Raw genomic sequence first — 12981 nt, forward strand, 5'->3', positions numbered from 1 at the left:
AAAGATCCTATCCTTTAAATAAAGTTAAATTATATTTAACCTGAAAAACCTTTGACTATGCTTATTCTTAGTTCGAATACTTTTTTCGAAGTTGAAAATCAAAACTTTTTTGAAGGATCAAAACTCTATCCCTGATTGAGCTCCATACAAAATAATAGACTTTTAAATATGTACAGGATATGTTATTAAAATTAAACTTAAAAAACTAGCACTAATACTAGTTTAATAACACGGTGCAAAATATTGTAGAGACATGTTGGTGATTTTGAATGAACACATTCCAACATCTTTCTTTCTAAAGTCCAACATAAAAGCAAACCTAAAGAATGAGAATCCCAAAGCTAAGCCAGTTGCAGCACAAAGCTATCAATAAGGTAAATTGATCATTTTGAAGTGATTCTGAGGAATTGAACCATTTGGAACCTGCTCTAAATGGGAGCTGATTGTTGTATCACCTCCTCAATCATCCCTCTCTTGTTCTTCCACTTCAATAGAGTCTCTACACTCATTTGAGAAATAAAGCGGCAAATGAAAAGGAAAAATGAAAGACTTAATAATGCTAACAATGATCTCTCTCTCTCTTTCTCTCTCTGTCTCTCGCTCTCTCTTACTCTCACAAACACACTCACACACTCTCTCACACACACACACACACACACACACACACACACACACACACACACTCACAGATCTTTTGGAGGCGTTTCAGTAGAGTGTTGTCTGATTACAAGGAATAACAGAGTGAGAACAGGAGAGGCGGTTTTGGCTGCTTGCTTAAATGTTTGGCTTCAAACTGGCACTTACTTACTGAAAAGTGTGTGTGTGTGCGTGTGCGTGTGCGCGCACACAAGCTGTGAGGTGAAGATATTCTGGGGGAAAAAAATAAATAAGGAAGACTGATTGTTCTCAGTATTGCTTTTCTTCTGGTTCTCCCTCTTTTCCTTAAATTCTTTTCATGGTTGATGAAACAATAAGGCTGATGATTTTCTATATTTTTCATTCATTAAATCCTTTGTGCCGATCCCAACCAACGGTTAATGTGTCTACTAACAAGTATAATGTGTGTGTCTCTTCTTCCTCTGAGCCATAGAGCTCCATTAAAAACCTGCTCTGGTGACATGTTCTTCATCACCATGAACACACACACTGTACTTTATTTTTACTGAATCCCAAACACACCGTCCTGCTGCTACAAATACTCAATAGAGCATCAAATGTGAATTAATCCGTCGCTGAAAAAGGTCCCAAAATGTTGCACTTTTTCCTCCTGTAGAAATGTTTGCTAAATGGGTTTTAGGAAATTACTAAGCCTTGAAAAAATATATATTTTTGTGAGCCATTTTTAAAGATTTACATCTCAGATAGGAACCAGTAGGTACTCTACTGATTCAGCTTTGCACTTTTATCACGTTATCGTAGTCTCCTCATGTTTCCACAAATCCTCTTTTATCCTCTTTTCATTATTCGCTCTCTGACCGTCTTTCTCATGCCAAACTCTTCTCGTTTCACTTGTCTTTATTTTTGTGTTGAACCCCCACCTGTGAAAATATGTATTGGGATGTGAAACTGTCATAGCATTGGTTAGAAATTAGTAATTTATTATAGGTTAGAAAGTTTATATATTGACACTGGGAAGCATGTTGCAGCACAGTAGTGCAGGGTTTAACACTTTCACTTCAAAGCAAGAAGATTTCTCAAGGCAGTCCTTTCTCATAAACTTTCACCTTTTAGGGCCTCTAAGCATTATATATTCAGAGAAAGAAAAATTAGAACATTTTTTGAAAAAAAAAAACAGTATAAAAAGTTTATATTTTATGAATTTGTCTGTTACATTCCTTAGATATTGAATGCTTTAGCACCCTGCCCTCTCAATATGTATATTCACATATTTCCCAAATTATTTACTACACATATTGATGTAAGAAGATCAGTTTTAATCTAATATCACTTACAGAGCTGAAGTCATGACATGGTTAGCCTAGCTTAGCACAAACCCTGGAAGCGTGGGGGAAGTAGCTAGCCTGGGTCTGACCAAAGTTCAAAAATACATCTACCAGCACCTCTAATGTTCACTTATTAACACATCTAGTTATCATTAGTTGTTGCTATCTCATTCATTTAATCCATACACAGAAATGTAAAAACAATGTTTGTGGTTTAAGGGTGTGGTTTAAAGGTTCAGTGAATATATGCAGCTCCCTGGTGTCTTGTCATCACAGTGAGGTTGTCAGGTTTGGTACCATCATATCAAGTAACTTACACTGTAGCTTGAGACATCGCACAGAAATGCTGGGTGGATGGATACAATATTGTTCAAAATAAATTATTACACAACTAACTCCTCCTAAAACCACAAATTGTCATTTTTTACATATCTGTTGGTGTATATATAACAAACACACAAGACGTAATGTGTTAATTATGAAGCTTTAGGGGTTGAAGCTTTTTTCATCTTTTGACGGAGCTAACTAGCTTTTTCCACCTGCCCGCACTCTTTATGCTAAGCTTGGCATTACTTAACACCAGGTGGCAACCTCTGGTTTTGACGAGCGAAACCAATGCTGAATTGTCTTAAAGCTGCATTCTGTCTAATGACCATCAGGGGGCGACTCCTCTGGTTGTATTGAAGTCTATGAGAAAATGACCCTACTTCTCTCTTTATTTATACCTCAGTGAACATTGTTAACATGAGTTTATGGTGGCAAATTATGGTCCATTTAGAGTTAAATAGACCATAAAGCAGGGTATGCTAATTGGGCAGGCTTACTGTGATTGACAGGTCACTACCGCTAACAAAGCTCTATACGGCTACTCTGTCACTCCTCCACAGTCCAAATATGCTCACAAAATGGCAGTCCACAAAATAATGGGTGACATCACAATGACTACGTCCAATTTTTATATACAGTCTATGCTTAACACACAGACAAAGTATTGATATAGAGCGAATAAACTGTCCGATAAAATGTTGAACTTTTCTTTTATAATCCCATTAGTCTACCCAGGTTTGTTGGAAATGGAGTGAGAGCTCTTTCCTTCATATCTACAGGCTGTATAATAAGTTCTTGTCAGGGACTTAAATGTGCTGTCAAAACATTACACATGGATTTTCTTTTTGACCTTGCTCACTCTTTTATCTCCTCAGAATCATTATATGTAATAAGCAGGTCCCTCACTGCCTCTTTTTTCTCTCTAGCCTCGTCCTTCCTAAAGCAGGCGCTTGAAGGAGAGTATCCCAAGCTGTTGCAACTGTACAACGAGCTGTGGCGCCGCCTGCAGCAGTACAGCGCCAGCCTGCAGGCGGCGCTAACAATCAGCGGAGGAATGGACGCATCTCTGGACATCACTGCCACAGAGACAGACAGCCAGGACCTCTTCACACATGGAAAACAGGATTACAAGTGAGCAAACACAATATATCATATATATGATTGAATTGAACAAGCAGTTGTCTAAAAAACATTGCCTACCCTAGCTCTAAGAAGGGATGTGCAGAATCCCAGCCCTGTGTTATTTACTACACACAGAACAATCGGTTCCAGAAAAACCACCACTTGTATCTGAACTAGGTATTGGAATTGGTGTCAGGAGAGAAGAAATTGGATCAGTGCAACTGTAGTTTGAGAGACAGTGAATGAGAAGAAGGTAGGAGGGTGAACTGTGAAATGAAGCAGGAGCAGAGAGGGAGGAGACACTGAGGAACAAAGGAATGATGTAACAGGTGGAGAGCGAGTGAAGACATGACAGAAACAAAGTATTTCCCTGAGTGCGAATGACGGGAGCATGTGCACTGGTGCTTGTAAGCGCATATGTTCTCTAACAGACATAGTTCCTGTACACAGCAGTCAATCAAGCTGCTGGCTAAAAACAGGACAGGAACACTCACATGGAAAAATGTTTTGGTGCAGCATGTCAGAAACACATTTCACAACACAAGCACTGATGAAAACAGATCTGCTGTTTTTTACAGCTTCTAACTATTCGAATAGTTTCTGTCCTTCAGTTTTGTTTAGATATGACACTTCACAACTATACACTCTTTGAACAGTTTCCCCCTCTGTCCTCTATCATCATAATATTGAGTCATGAGATAATGACGTTGAATACAGTGAATTCATACACACACACACACACCTCTAGTAGCATGTGTACACTGAATCTTAATAGGTTGAGACATTTATATCTGCACTTCAAGTGCTCCATTAATAAATGTCAGCACCGATATTCAAGCCAACTCGAGGATATAATATGTCTACATGAGACAATAATTACATTGTGTGTATTGTTATTTCATGATAGATTTGAAATGTTTAATTCAGTTAAGTGATGTTATTTTCTGATCTCGACACCTGTTGATGCTGAGTGAACGGAACAGTGGAGGTCTCTATCTGCTCTGTCACCAGATCCATGTTACTAATAATGCTTTTCTAAAAACATTTCTTGTCTGTTAATATCGGTTACGTTTGTGCTCTCTGCATCTTTTATGATATTGTGTCTCTTTGTGTGCGTGTGCGCGCGCAGCCCAGAGAAGGCTCTGAAGGACTCACTGCAGCCGTACGAGGCAGCCTACCTTTCCAAGTCCCTCTCTCGCCTGTTTGATCCTATCAACCTTGTGTTCCCTATGGGCGGCCGCAACCCTCCTTCCAACGACGAGCTGGACAGCATCATCAAGACCATCAGCAGGCAAGCACAGCATATGGCAGCAAAGACCCACTTTAAATATATTAGTATTAGCATGTAATTGTAAAATATGAAACTAAATTGTTCATCAAAGCAACAGTTGAACTACAAACATACTATATAGCTTACATTTGATAATTAGCCAGGTTACATTATTTTAACATCTTCTTTGTTTGTTTGTTTGTCTGTAGTGAGCTGAATGTGGCGTCAGTAGATCCAAAGCTGTCTCTGGCTGTGTCCAAGAATGCTGCCAAGACCGTCCAACTCTTCTGTGTCAAGTCTGAACAACTGGTGTGTACAGCATTGTGTGTGCATGTTGGTCAGTCTTAATTTCAAAATGAAAAGGTTTTCAGATTTATCTCTGTATCTTCTTAACCTACTATGTGTCCATAACACAAAATGTGTTTGAATGGATAGATAAATCAACAGTACAACAAAAACAACACTATTGTGTGCATCCTGTCTACATACCTTACACTGCCTCCCTGTGTGTCCCCCGTCTGCAGCTGTGCACTCAGGGTGAGGCCAGTCAGGTGATTGGTCCATATACAGAGGGCCAGAGGAGGAATGTCACTGTGGTCAACTCCCTCTATCGTCTGCAGCAGGCCATCGCCAAGGTACGAGGCTGCTGTGTTTTTGTATTGCAAAATACAAAAACACTTGCAAATGAGTTTGTTTATGTCAAGAATGCTGTAACTTCAGAACTTCAACTGTCATATATCGGACCGAAAAGAAATGTCACTATTGCACTGTGATAGTGTGGTCCTACATTAGTTCTACATTTCTGTAGTGATTTTGATGTTAAACTTGCTTTCCCACTTCAAAAGAATCATGAAAATGTTAGATTTAAAATTTGTTGAATATGTTTTTTTTTTTATCATAAAACTGACTGCACAATGGTAAAAATGTAATGTACATACTTGTGAAATAGCTGATAATCCAGTAGCCTCCAGACAAACCAGTTAACACTAACATTTTTTAGAGTCCCATATGCATTTATTCCTGCATTTTGTTACTAAACAAATTCCATTCTTCTTCCTTGTCAAAATCTGGAGCCTACACTTTCCACAATGGAACTCGACCAGTCTGAGAATTGCTTGAGGACATTTATCAGATTACACACACAGCTCCCTCTAGAGCCACAAACGGCTCTATACAGCCTTTTGGTGTCTGAGTGGTAAACGTGCATTCTATAAAACATCTTCGGCTCTGTTCTGGCTGGGGGCCTGTGTTTCATGTCTTACCCCTCTCTGCGTCCTGTCTACAGCTCTACTGGAACTAATCTAATGAAGGCAAAAATGCGGCCCTCAATAATCGCTCCGAGATACAAATATAGCAAATTAAAATAAAAATGTTTTGCTGGATATTCATAGTTTCCGAATCTCCACAAAATATAATATTTTGAAAGTATAGGGAGGGACTGCTGGTCATTTGCACTGCACTAAAAAGAGAAATAAACATTTGTTAGAGGCTGATGTGAGGTAGGGGGCATACATTATGAACAGGTTGGAGGCCATCATTAGCTTATTGCTGCTTTCTGAATCAGCTTTACTGAATTGCAGAAAGAGGATTTTGCATATGTTTGCATGTAGCTATGTCTTAATTAGATAGCAACAGTTTGGTTTACTGCACTTTTCTATCAATAGTAGCATTTCTTCTCGTTTCTAGTGTGTGGTAATTGGTAGGTTGGTTAACTACATTTTTGGTTGCACACATTAGCACACACAGCACTCTAACTGTGTGTGTAACTGGACTCTTAACTTTCTAATGCATACAGAGGTGGCATGGACACAAATGCATTGACATGAAAGGAAGCAAAGGAGATTAAAGGGGGATAAAAGGAAAAGCAGCGTGCTGTGTGTTCCTTCAACTGCCTCCATTAAACATGTATGGTGTGTCCTGGCACAGCAGCCGGGCTGATTGATAGCACAAAAAACAGATTACTCCCGCAATAAATATTTAACCTCATGCCTTTCAAATTTGATTGTGTAAAAACAGAGTGAAAATTTATTCCAGGCAGGGGGATGGAGGGACAAAGACGGGATGTGAAATGGGAAGGGTAGATAAGACATCAAATCAGATATATTAAGTGCAGGGTGTTTCTGTTCTACTTAACAATAGCTTAATCTCTCTACTAAAAATGTTCTTGACCTATCTGTGTTGAATAACTTTAGACCACTTTCAACTGAAGAAGCTCTTTATACGTAATTATAGAGCTTCCCTAGTTCTTTCCTTCTTTGCTTTCCTTCCTTGAAACATGTAGTTGGTATTTGCGTAAAGGTGCTATACAAATAAAGTCATTTCTTTTTTGCTTTATTTTCCTCTAAACCTTTGACTTCCTTTGCTTTGTATTTGCAGATTATTTCAGGATTGGGGTCATGTCCATCAGCGGCTGCAGAGGCTCTCTCTTCTTCTTTGGAGGTATCAAAGCAAACAGCTTTTGAATTCATAATTGCATTTCATTCTGCTTTCAATTTAGTTTGTATATTTATCATGGAAGCTACAACTATCATTATGAAGCAAAGTTTCCTTTTGCACAATTCTTTGGTAGAATATGAACTGTGTCTTTTGCCAGCTGCATCACTGCTTACATATCACATAGAACAATGTCTACTTATTTACAAAAGGCCTGAAGCTCAAATCCTTTTATCATAACTGTGGGTTAGAAAACTTCTCAGAGTTCTTCATTATCTGTACAACATGCAACATTTCTGTCCTGGGACACATGTTGAAGTGTCCTCGGGCAAGATACTGAACCCAAAATTACGTCCGATGGCTGAGCCATTGGTTTGTGAAAGTTTATAGCTCTTGAGGAGCAGGTGATACCTTGTATGGCACCCTCTACCACCAGTGTATGCATTTGTGTGTGTGAATGGGTAAATGCTGACTTGTGTTGTATGTATAAGGCTTTATAAATGAAGTCCATTCACCATTTGTAAATTGGCCTAAAGTTAGCAAAAAACTGTTGCGTCATGATTGCTATTCTTTTACAGGAAATATACCTGACTGAAGTTAGCCATTCATTATTTGTATTCTTCATGTGCTAAGCAGTTAAAAATGTTGTAGGGAGCAGCAGGTGGAGGACCTGACCTGTTGTTAAGTCTAAAGGGTCAAAGTGAGACATGGCACAAGGAATATTCCTGGAGAACTGGAGGGAAAGCTCCTTTCTGGATCCTGTGGCAGAGTTCTTTCTGATGGCATCAATTTAGTTATTGAAGAATGTAGCAAATGGGTCACTTTTCATTGGACAACATATCTGATGGGGTTGTAGATGGTGAATTAATCAGTCAATCAGCAGTGGAGCAGATCACTTTACCGCTGTTGATATTTTTCATTTCAGAATTTAGAGAAGAGAGACTGTCTGGCCTGTTTATTTTCTTTATTGGAGTCATTGAGGCAGACCATTGTTGTGGGTGGGTCAAGAAACATGCAGAGTGAGGTCAAATGCCAAATGAAGTTTCAAGCATCCAGGTCTGTTTGGTTGTCAAAATGAAAGTGAAAATGAGATAATTACACAATTGTAGTCAGTGGAGACTTGGACAGAGAGTAATGCCAGCGAGGTATTCAAAAGACACAAATTCCCAACTGAGGATCTTTGGCACAACTTTATCTCCAAGATACAAAATGTCATTGACAAAATTGCAATTGTTAAATACACAAAACAGGAAAATAAAAAGCCTACTGGAGAGATGGAGTTCTTGGAAGGCAGCTTAAGACAGAGTGTTGTCTGGCAGAACATTAGTGAAAAAAGAACTTCAGGTTCAGCATTTCCAAGACGGGAAGTAGCTAGTCAACCGCCTCTCTTGTCAGATCGAGCAGTTAATATGAACTTAAAGCTGAGAGGTCATAAATAGTGATTCTATCCAGCCAGGTCTCAGTCATAAAGGGGAAGTCTAGGTCATGGTTATAAGCTAATTAACTAAAAATGACTTATTCCATAGTGACAGGATGTTTAGTAAAGAAATTTTGATTGTTCGAGGTGCATGGCTTTATATGGGACTGATAATTGCAGGCCAAACCTACGGCTGGTGCATATCGGCCTGCAAAAGGGAAGTTTTCTAGATGGGAATGTCTGCAGCCCATATAAGTTTAAATTCTTGTCGCACACACAGCTGTTGATAGGTTTGATTTTTGAGTAAGGTTTGCTCTGATTCTGCTTCTATTTCCATTGTACATTCTTTACAGAATGTTTCGTCAGATAACTTACTTTGTTTGTTTCCCTCGTTTTTGATTCAGGGAGTGCAGGTCCTGATGAGCAGTGCGGTGCAGCCTCTCCTGCAGTCAGTGAGTGACTCCATAGAGGCCATCATCATTACGCTACACCAAGAAGACTTTTCAGGGTAAGCAACATTGACTGGAATGGAGCAGCAGCTCCCGGGGAGCAGAGTGGACAGCTGCTTGCTGTCCTGTCTCATCAGGCTGGCTGACAGCATCTCTGATGAGTCTTTTTCCTTTGGGATCAGGATGCCTCCTGGCTCCTGCTCTTCAACATGACGGTGGTATCTCCTGCTTACGCCATACCACCTCATGAGCCTCCAGAGGACAAACAGGAGGTCTGGTGCATTTTTGTAGAGCCTGTTAGGGGCTCCGTAGGGCCCTGGATCTGATGAGGCTCTTTGCACAGATTTCTCAGCTTCGATCCATCTAGGCGACTGGCAGTTGTTCTGGTCGCTGGATTGGTGGAGTGGGAGGATGATCTCTTTTGGCGTCGGTTGTCTGTGCAGGACATCACCAGATGTTTTTCGAGGTCTGCCTTTGACACTGAGAGACTTCCACTTTTCTCTTCACAAATCTGAAGGGATCTTTGTAGAAATTTGCTCTCATCCAGTCCTTCCTGCAACTTTGCCAGGTTCTCAGGTCTCCTTTGTGTCCCAAGCCTACTCTTAACTGCAACAGGTTCAGGCCTGCCTTCTACTCCTCTGTAACCTTCATCCATTGCTTCTTCAGCTGCTTTATCTCTCTGTTTAGGCGATCCTTTCCCTCAGCTCCTGTACTGCCTCCTCCTCTTGGTCAGCGTTGACCTCCTCACTTGGCGGCTTTTTGGCCACTTGATCAATGGATTTGGCCCCTGGATCTTCTTTTCAACTGCAGGTCATACGGGTTGCTCTTTTGTGCCTTGACCTTGCTCTGCTTGGACAGGGTTGTTGATGTCCAGCAGACTTGGGTTTTTGTCCGGTTGAACCTCAGTCTACTGACTCGACTGACCTGAAACAGCAATGAAACTGGGATGTCATATCGTCATTGAAAATGATAGCTTAGCTGGGCCTCTAAGTGGAGATGATCGTTGCGGGATAGAAGATTTAGCATGTGTTTTGTTCTCAATAGCCAGACCAGAACATAAAACAATACTACAATTATTCCTTTTAAACATTAAATACATTTCAATATTATTAGATATTCAGTATTTTCGTCCTTTTATAAAGTTAAACTGTTTCAACCTGCAATTTAACGTGTGTGTGTGTGTGTGTGTGTGTGTGTGTGTGTGTGTGTGTGTGTGTGTGTGTGTGTGTGTGTGTGTGTGTGTGTGTGTGTGTGTGTGTGTGTGTGTGTGTGTGTGTGTGTGTGTGTGTGTGTGTGTGTGTGTGTGTGTGTGTGGCAGGCCTCTGTCATGCCCTGATAAGCCAGATGTTCCATGCTCACTCTACATGAAGGAGTTGCAGGGCTTCATCTCTAGAGTGATGGCTGACTACTTCAGACACTTCCAGTGTGTGGACTTCATCTATGAGAGGACAGAGTCCATCGCTCAGAGGGCCATCGAGCTGTTCATCCGCCACACCAGCCTGCTGCGCCCGCTTGGAGAGGGGGGCAAGATGAGGCTGGCTGCTGACTTTGCCCAGGTGAGGTAGCCTGTCTGAGGCGGATGTGTTCAGACTGCTCCCAGGTGTATTCTAGGCTGCACCTTGTTGTGCAGGAGGGTTGACAGATAATTAAAAAATACCAATGTCATTCCCCACACTGAAATGTATGGCTGTGTTTCTATGCTGATATGATTACTCTTTGTGTGTTTTTGTGTTCGGTCAGATGGAGTTGGCAGTGGCTCCTCTGTGCAGGAGAGTGTCTGATTTGGGTAAACCTTACAGGATGCTGCGCACCTTCAGGTGCGTACACTCGTGTATCATTAAGACCAACACTCATCACAATCATTTGTCCTCTTTGATTTTGTTGGAAGAGGACAAGGAGTGATTTGCATCAAGATTTATTTGTAGAGATGTGACCTTTTCAACAGGAGCAATTTGGTGTTTATAGTGGCCCTATTATGCTTTTCCACTTTTTCCCTCTCCTTTAGTGTGTTATATATATTTTTGTACATGTAAAAGGTCCGTAGAGTGTTAAACCTGAAGTCCAAGCCTAAAAGGAATTACCCTCCCCCTCAGAATCACTGCTCCTGAGCTGCCTGAAACGGCTCCATTGAATTCCCTCCTTCACTTCTGTAACTTTATGAGGTCATAATGTTACAGAAGTGGCGTAAAACTCCTTCTAGCTAGTTTGGCCCTCAAACAACAAAAGAGAGAGACGGAGCTGAAGCAAAGTTTTTTGAAATGTGAAATGATGACCAATCACAACAGAGCGAGCTAGCTGACCAATCAGGGCAGACTTTGCTTTCTGGAGGGAGAAGCTACAACGGAGCATTTCAGAGAGAGGGTGAGAAGAGGTGCTGCAGGACAGCCAGGATGAGGAAAAAAAAGGAGGATTATGAGCATGAAGGAGTTACATGTTGTAACTGTAACTTGAGATAAAAATATGCACCCGGAAAATAGCATAATAGGGCCTGTTTAAGGCTCAGCTCACCCAAATTAAACCACATTCTCATTATAGCAGAAACATAGGGGTTTATTAGCTCTGTGTCAAAGTTCAACATAGAAGCACAGGATCAATAACGTAAACTCAACTTTACATAAAAACTCAATGCTCACTTCAGTCAAAATCGACTGGTCCATCATCAAGTCAGTTTTCAAATCTATCAATAAATCATACCGTCAACAATTTTACACTAGGTTTCAGATTTTCGTTCCCCCTTTCGTTTTGTTTATATAGCTTCCCAAAGCTTCCTTTCAGCCTGACTGTGTCCATTATACTCTATATTATATTGTGTATTTTGTGCTCCAGGCCGCTGCTGTTTCAGACCAGCGAGCTGATAGCAAGCAGTCCAGCTGTGGGTGACCTGATCCCCTACAGCACCCTGCTGCACTTCTTCTTCACCAGAGCCCCGTCTGAGCTCAAGTCACCTCACCAGGCCAGTACACGCACACACGCACGCACACAAACATCACAAGTTTGTCGTTTGTGAGGACCATCATTCCCTAGCCCATAATCCCAACCTTAACAGTCACAATTAAATGCAACAACCTTAATCCAATTCTAACCTGACCTTGAAACCCAGTCTTAACCTTCCAACAGTTATTCCAGTGAGGGCTGTCCAAATGTCCTCACAATGCAGTGACGTCCTCACCACGATGGTGCTTTGCAGTGTATGTCACTAAACCCTCTTAAACAGGTGTTCTCCCCCACAGAGAGCAGAGTGGTCCATCGCCCGTTACTCCCAGTGGCTGGATGATCATCCCTCTGAGAGAGACAGGCTCACTCTCATCAGGTAACGTTTTTCACCGGCTTATTCCTCTAATAGGTCAGTGTGCTGCTACATCACAGGTGAACCACACATCTGAGGCCGTCTACCTGACCTGATGGACCATGAACGACAACATACCTCAGAGAACACTGATATGATGAACTTTGTACACTGACTCTCATCTCATGTGATGTTAACTGTGGTGAATGATCAGCCTCTAGTGGTGAACTGTACGTTTCTTCTCTAAAGGTTGGCGCTGTTCTTTTTAGTTATTTACAAATGCTTACTCACATTTCTCCATAGTGAGTTTGTGTTTTTTAACTGATCAGATATTTATCTTAACCAACTTGAAGCTGAGCACAACAGTTAATCTCACATCCGAAATGCACTCGTGCAAAACAAAACACTTTCCCATCTGGGGATCACTGAATGTTTGCCACCAGTAAGACTTTGTCACTCATATAAAGACACAACATCACTAACAATCTTACACTAGGTACAAAAGTACAGTAACACAGTATACAGAACTACACATATTCACTATACATACATGTTTAGGAGAGCTACAGATATAGCAGTACAACAGTGCTATCAACCATGTCTTCTGCAAGTGTCTTCCAAGAAAAGTCTATTTGTCTGATCATGTGGCTGGTGGTCAGAAACATTCCACTTCCATGAGATAAATAATTCCTCTATGGCGTTGATGGATGGAGAATATGTTGGAGAGAAATGGG

At 40.9% G+C, this 12981-nt stretch overlaps 1 protein-coding gene across 1 annotated transcript in view; it reads left to right on the forward strand.

Annotated features, from left to right (window-relative positions):
* The window catches only part of cog5 (component of oligomeric golgi complex 5), a gene marked incomplete at its 5' end in the record, with an annotated part of 60373 nt that overhangs the window by 46062 nt on the left and 1330 nt on the right, over window positions 1–12981 (forward strand). The window contains 10 exon segments of the mRNA XM_054624515.1: window positions 3197–3401; window positions 4522–4683; window positions 4872–4971; window positions 5187–5297; window positions 7039–7101; window positions 8917–9020; window positions 10280–10517; window positions 10702–10778; window positions 11788–11914; window positions 12192–12271. Of these exon segments, the coding sequence (XP_054480490.1) occupies window positions 3197–3401; window positions 4522–4683; window positions 4872–4971; window positions 5187–5297; window positions 7039–7101; window positions 8917–9020; window positions 10280–10517; window positions 10702–10778; window positions 11788–11914; window positions 12192–12271 (1267 nt within the window).

This window comes from Anoplopoma fimbria, chromosome 23, assembly GCF_027596085.1.
Source record: "Anoplopoma fimbria isolate UVic2021 breed Golden Eagle Sablefish chromosome 23, Afim_UVic_2022, whole genome shotgun sequence".
In the NCBI taxonomy this organism is placed as follows: Eukaryota; Metazoa; Chordata; class Actinopteri; order Perciformes; family Anoplopomatidae; genus Anoplopoma; species Anoplopoma fimbria.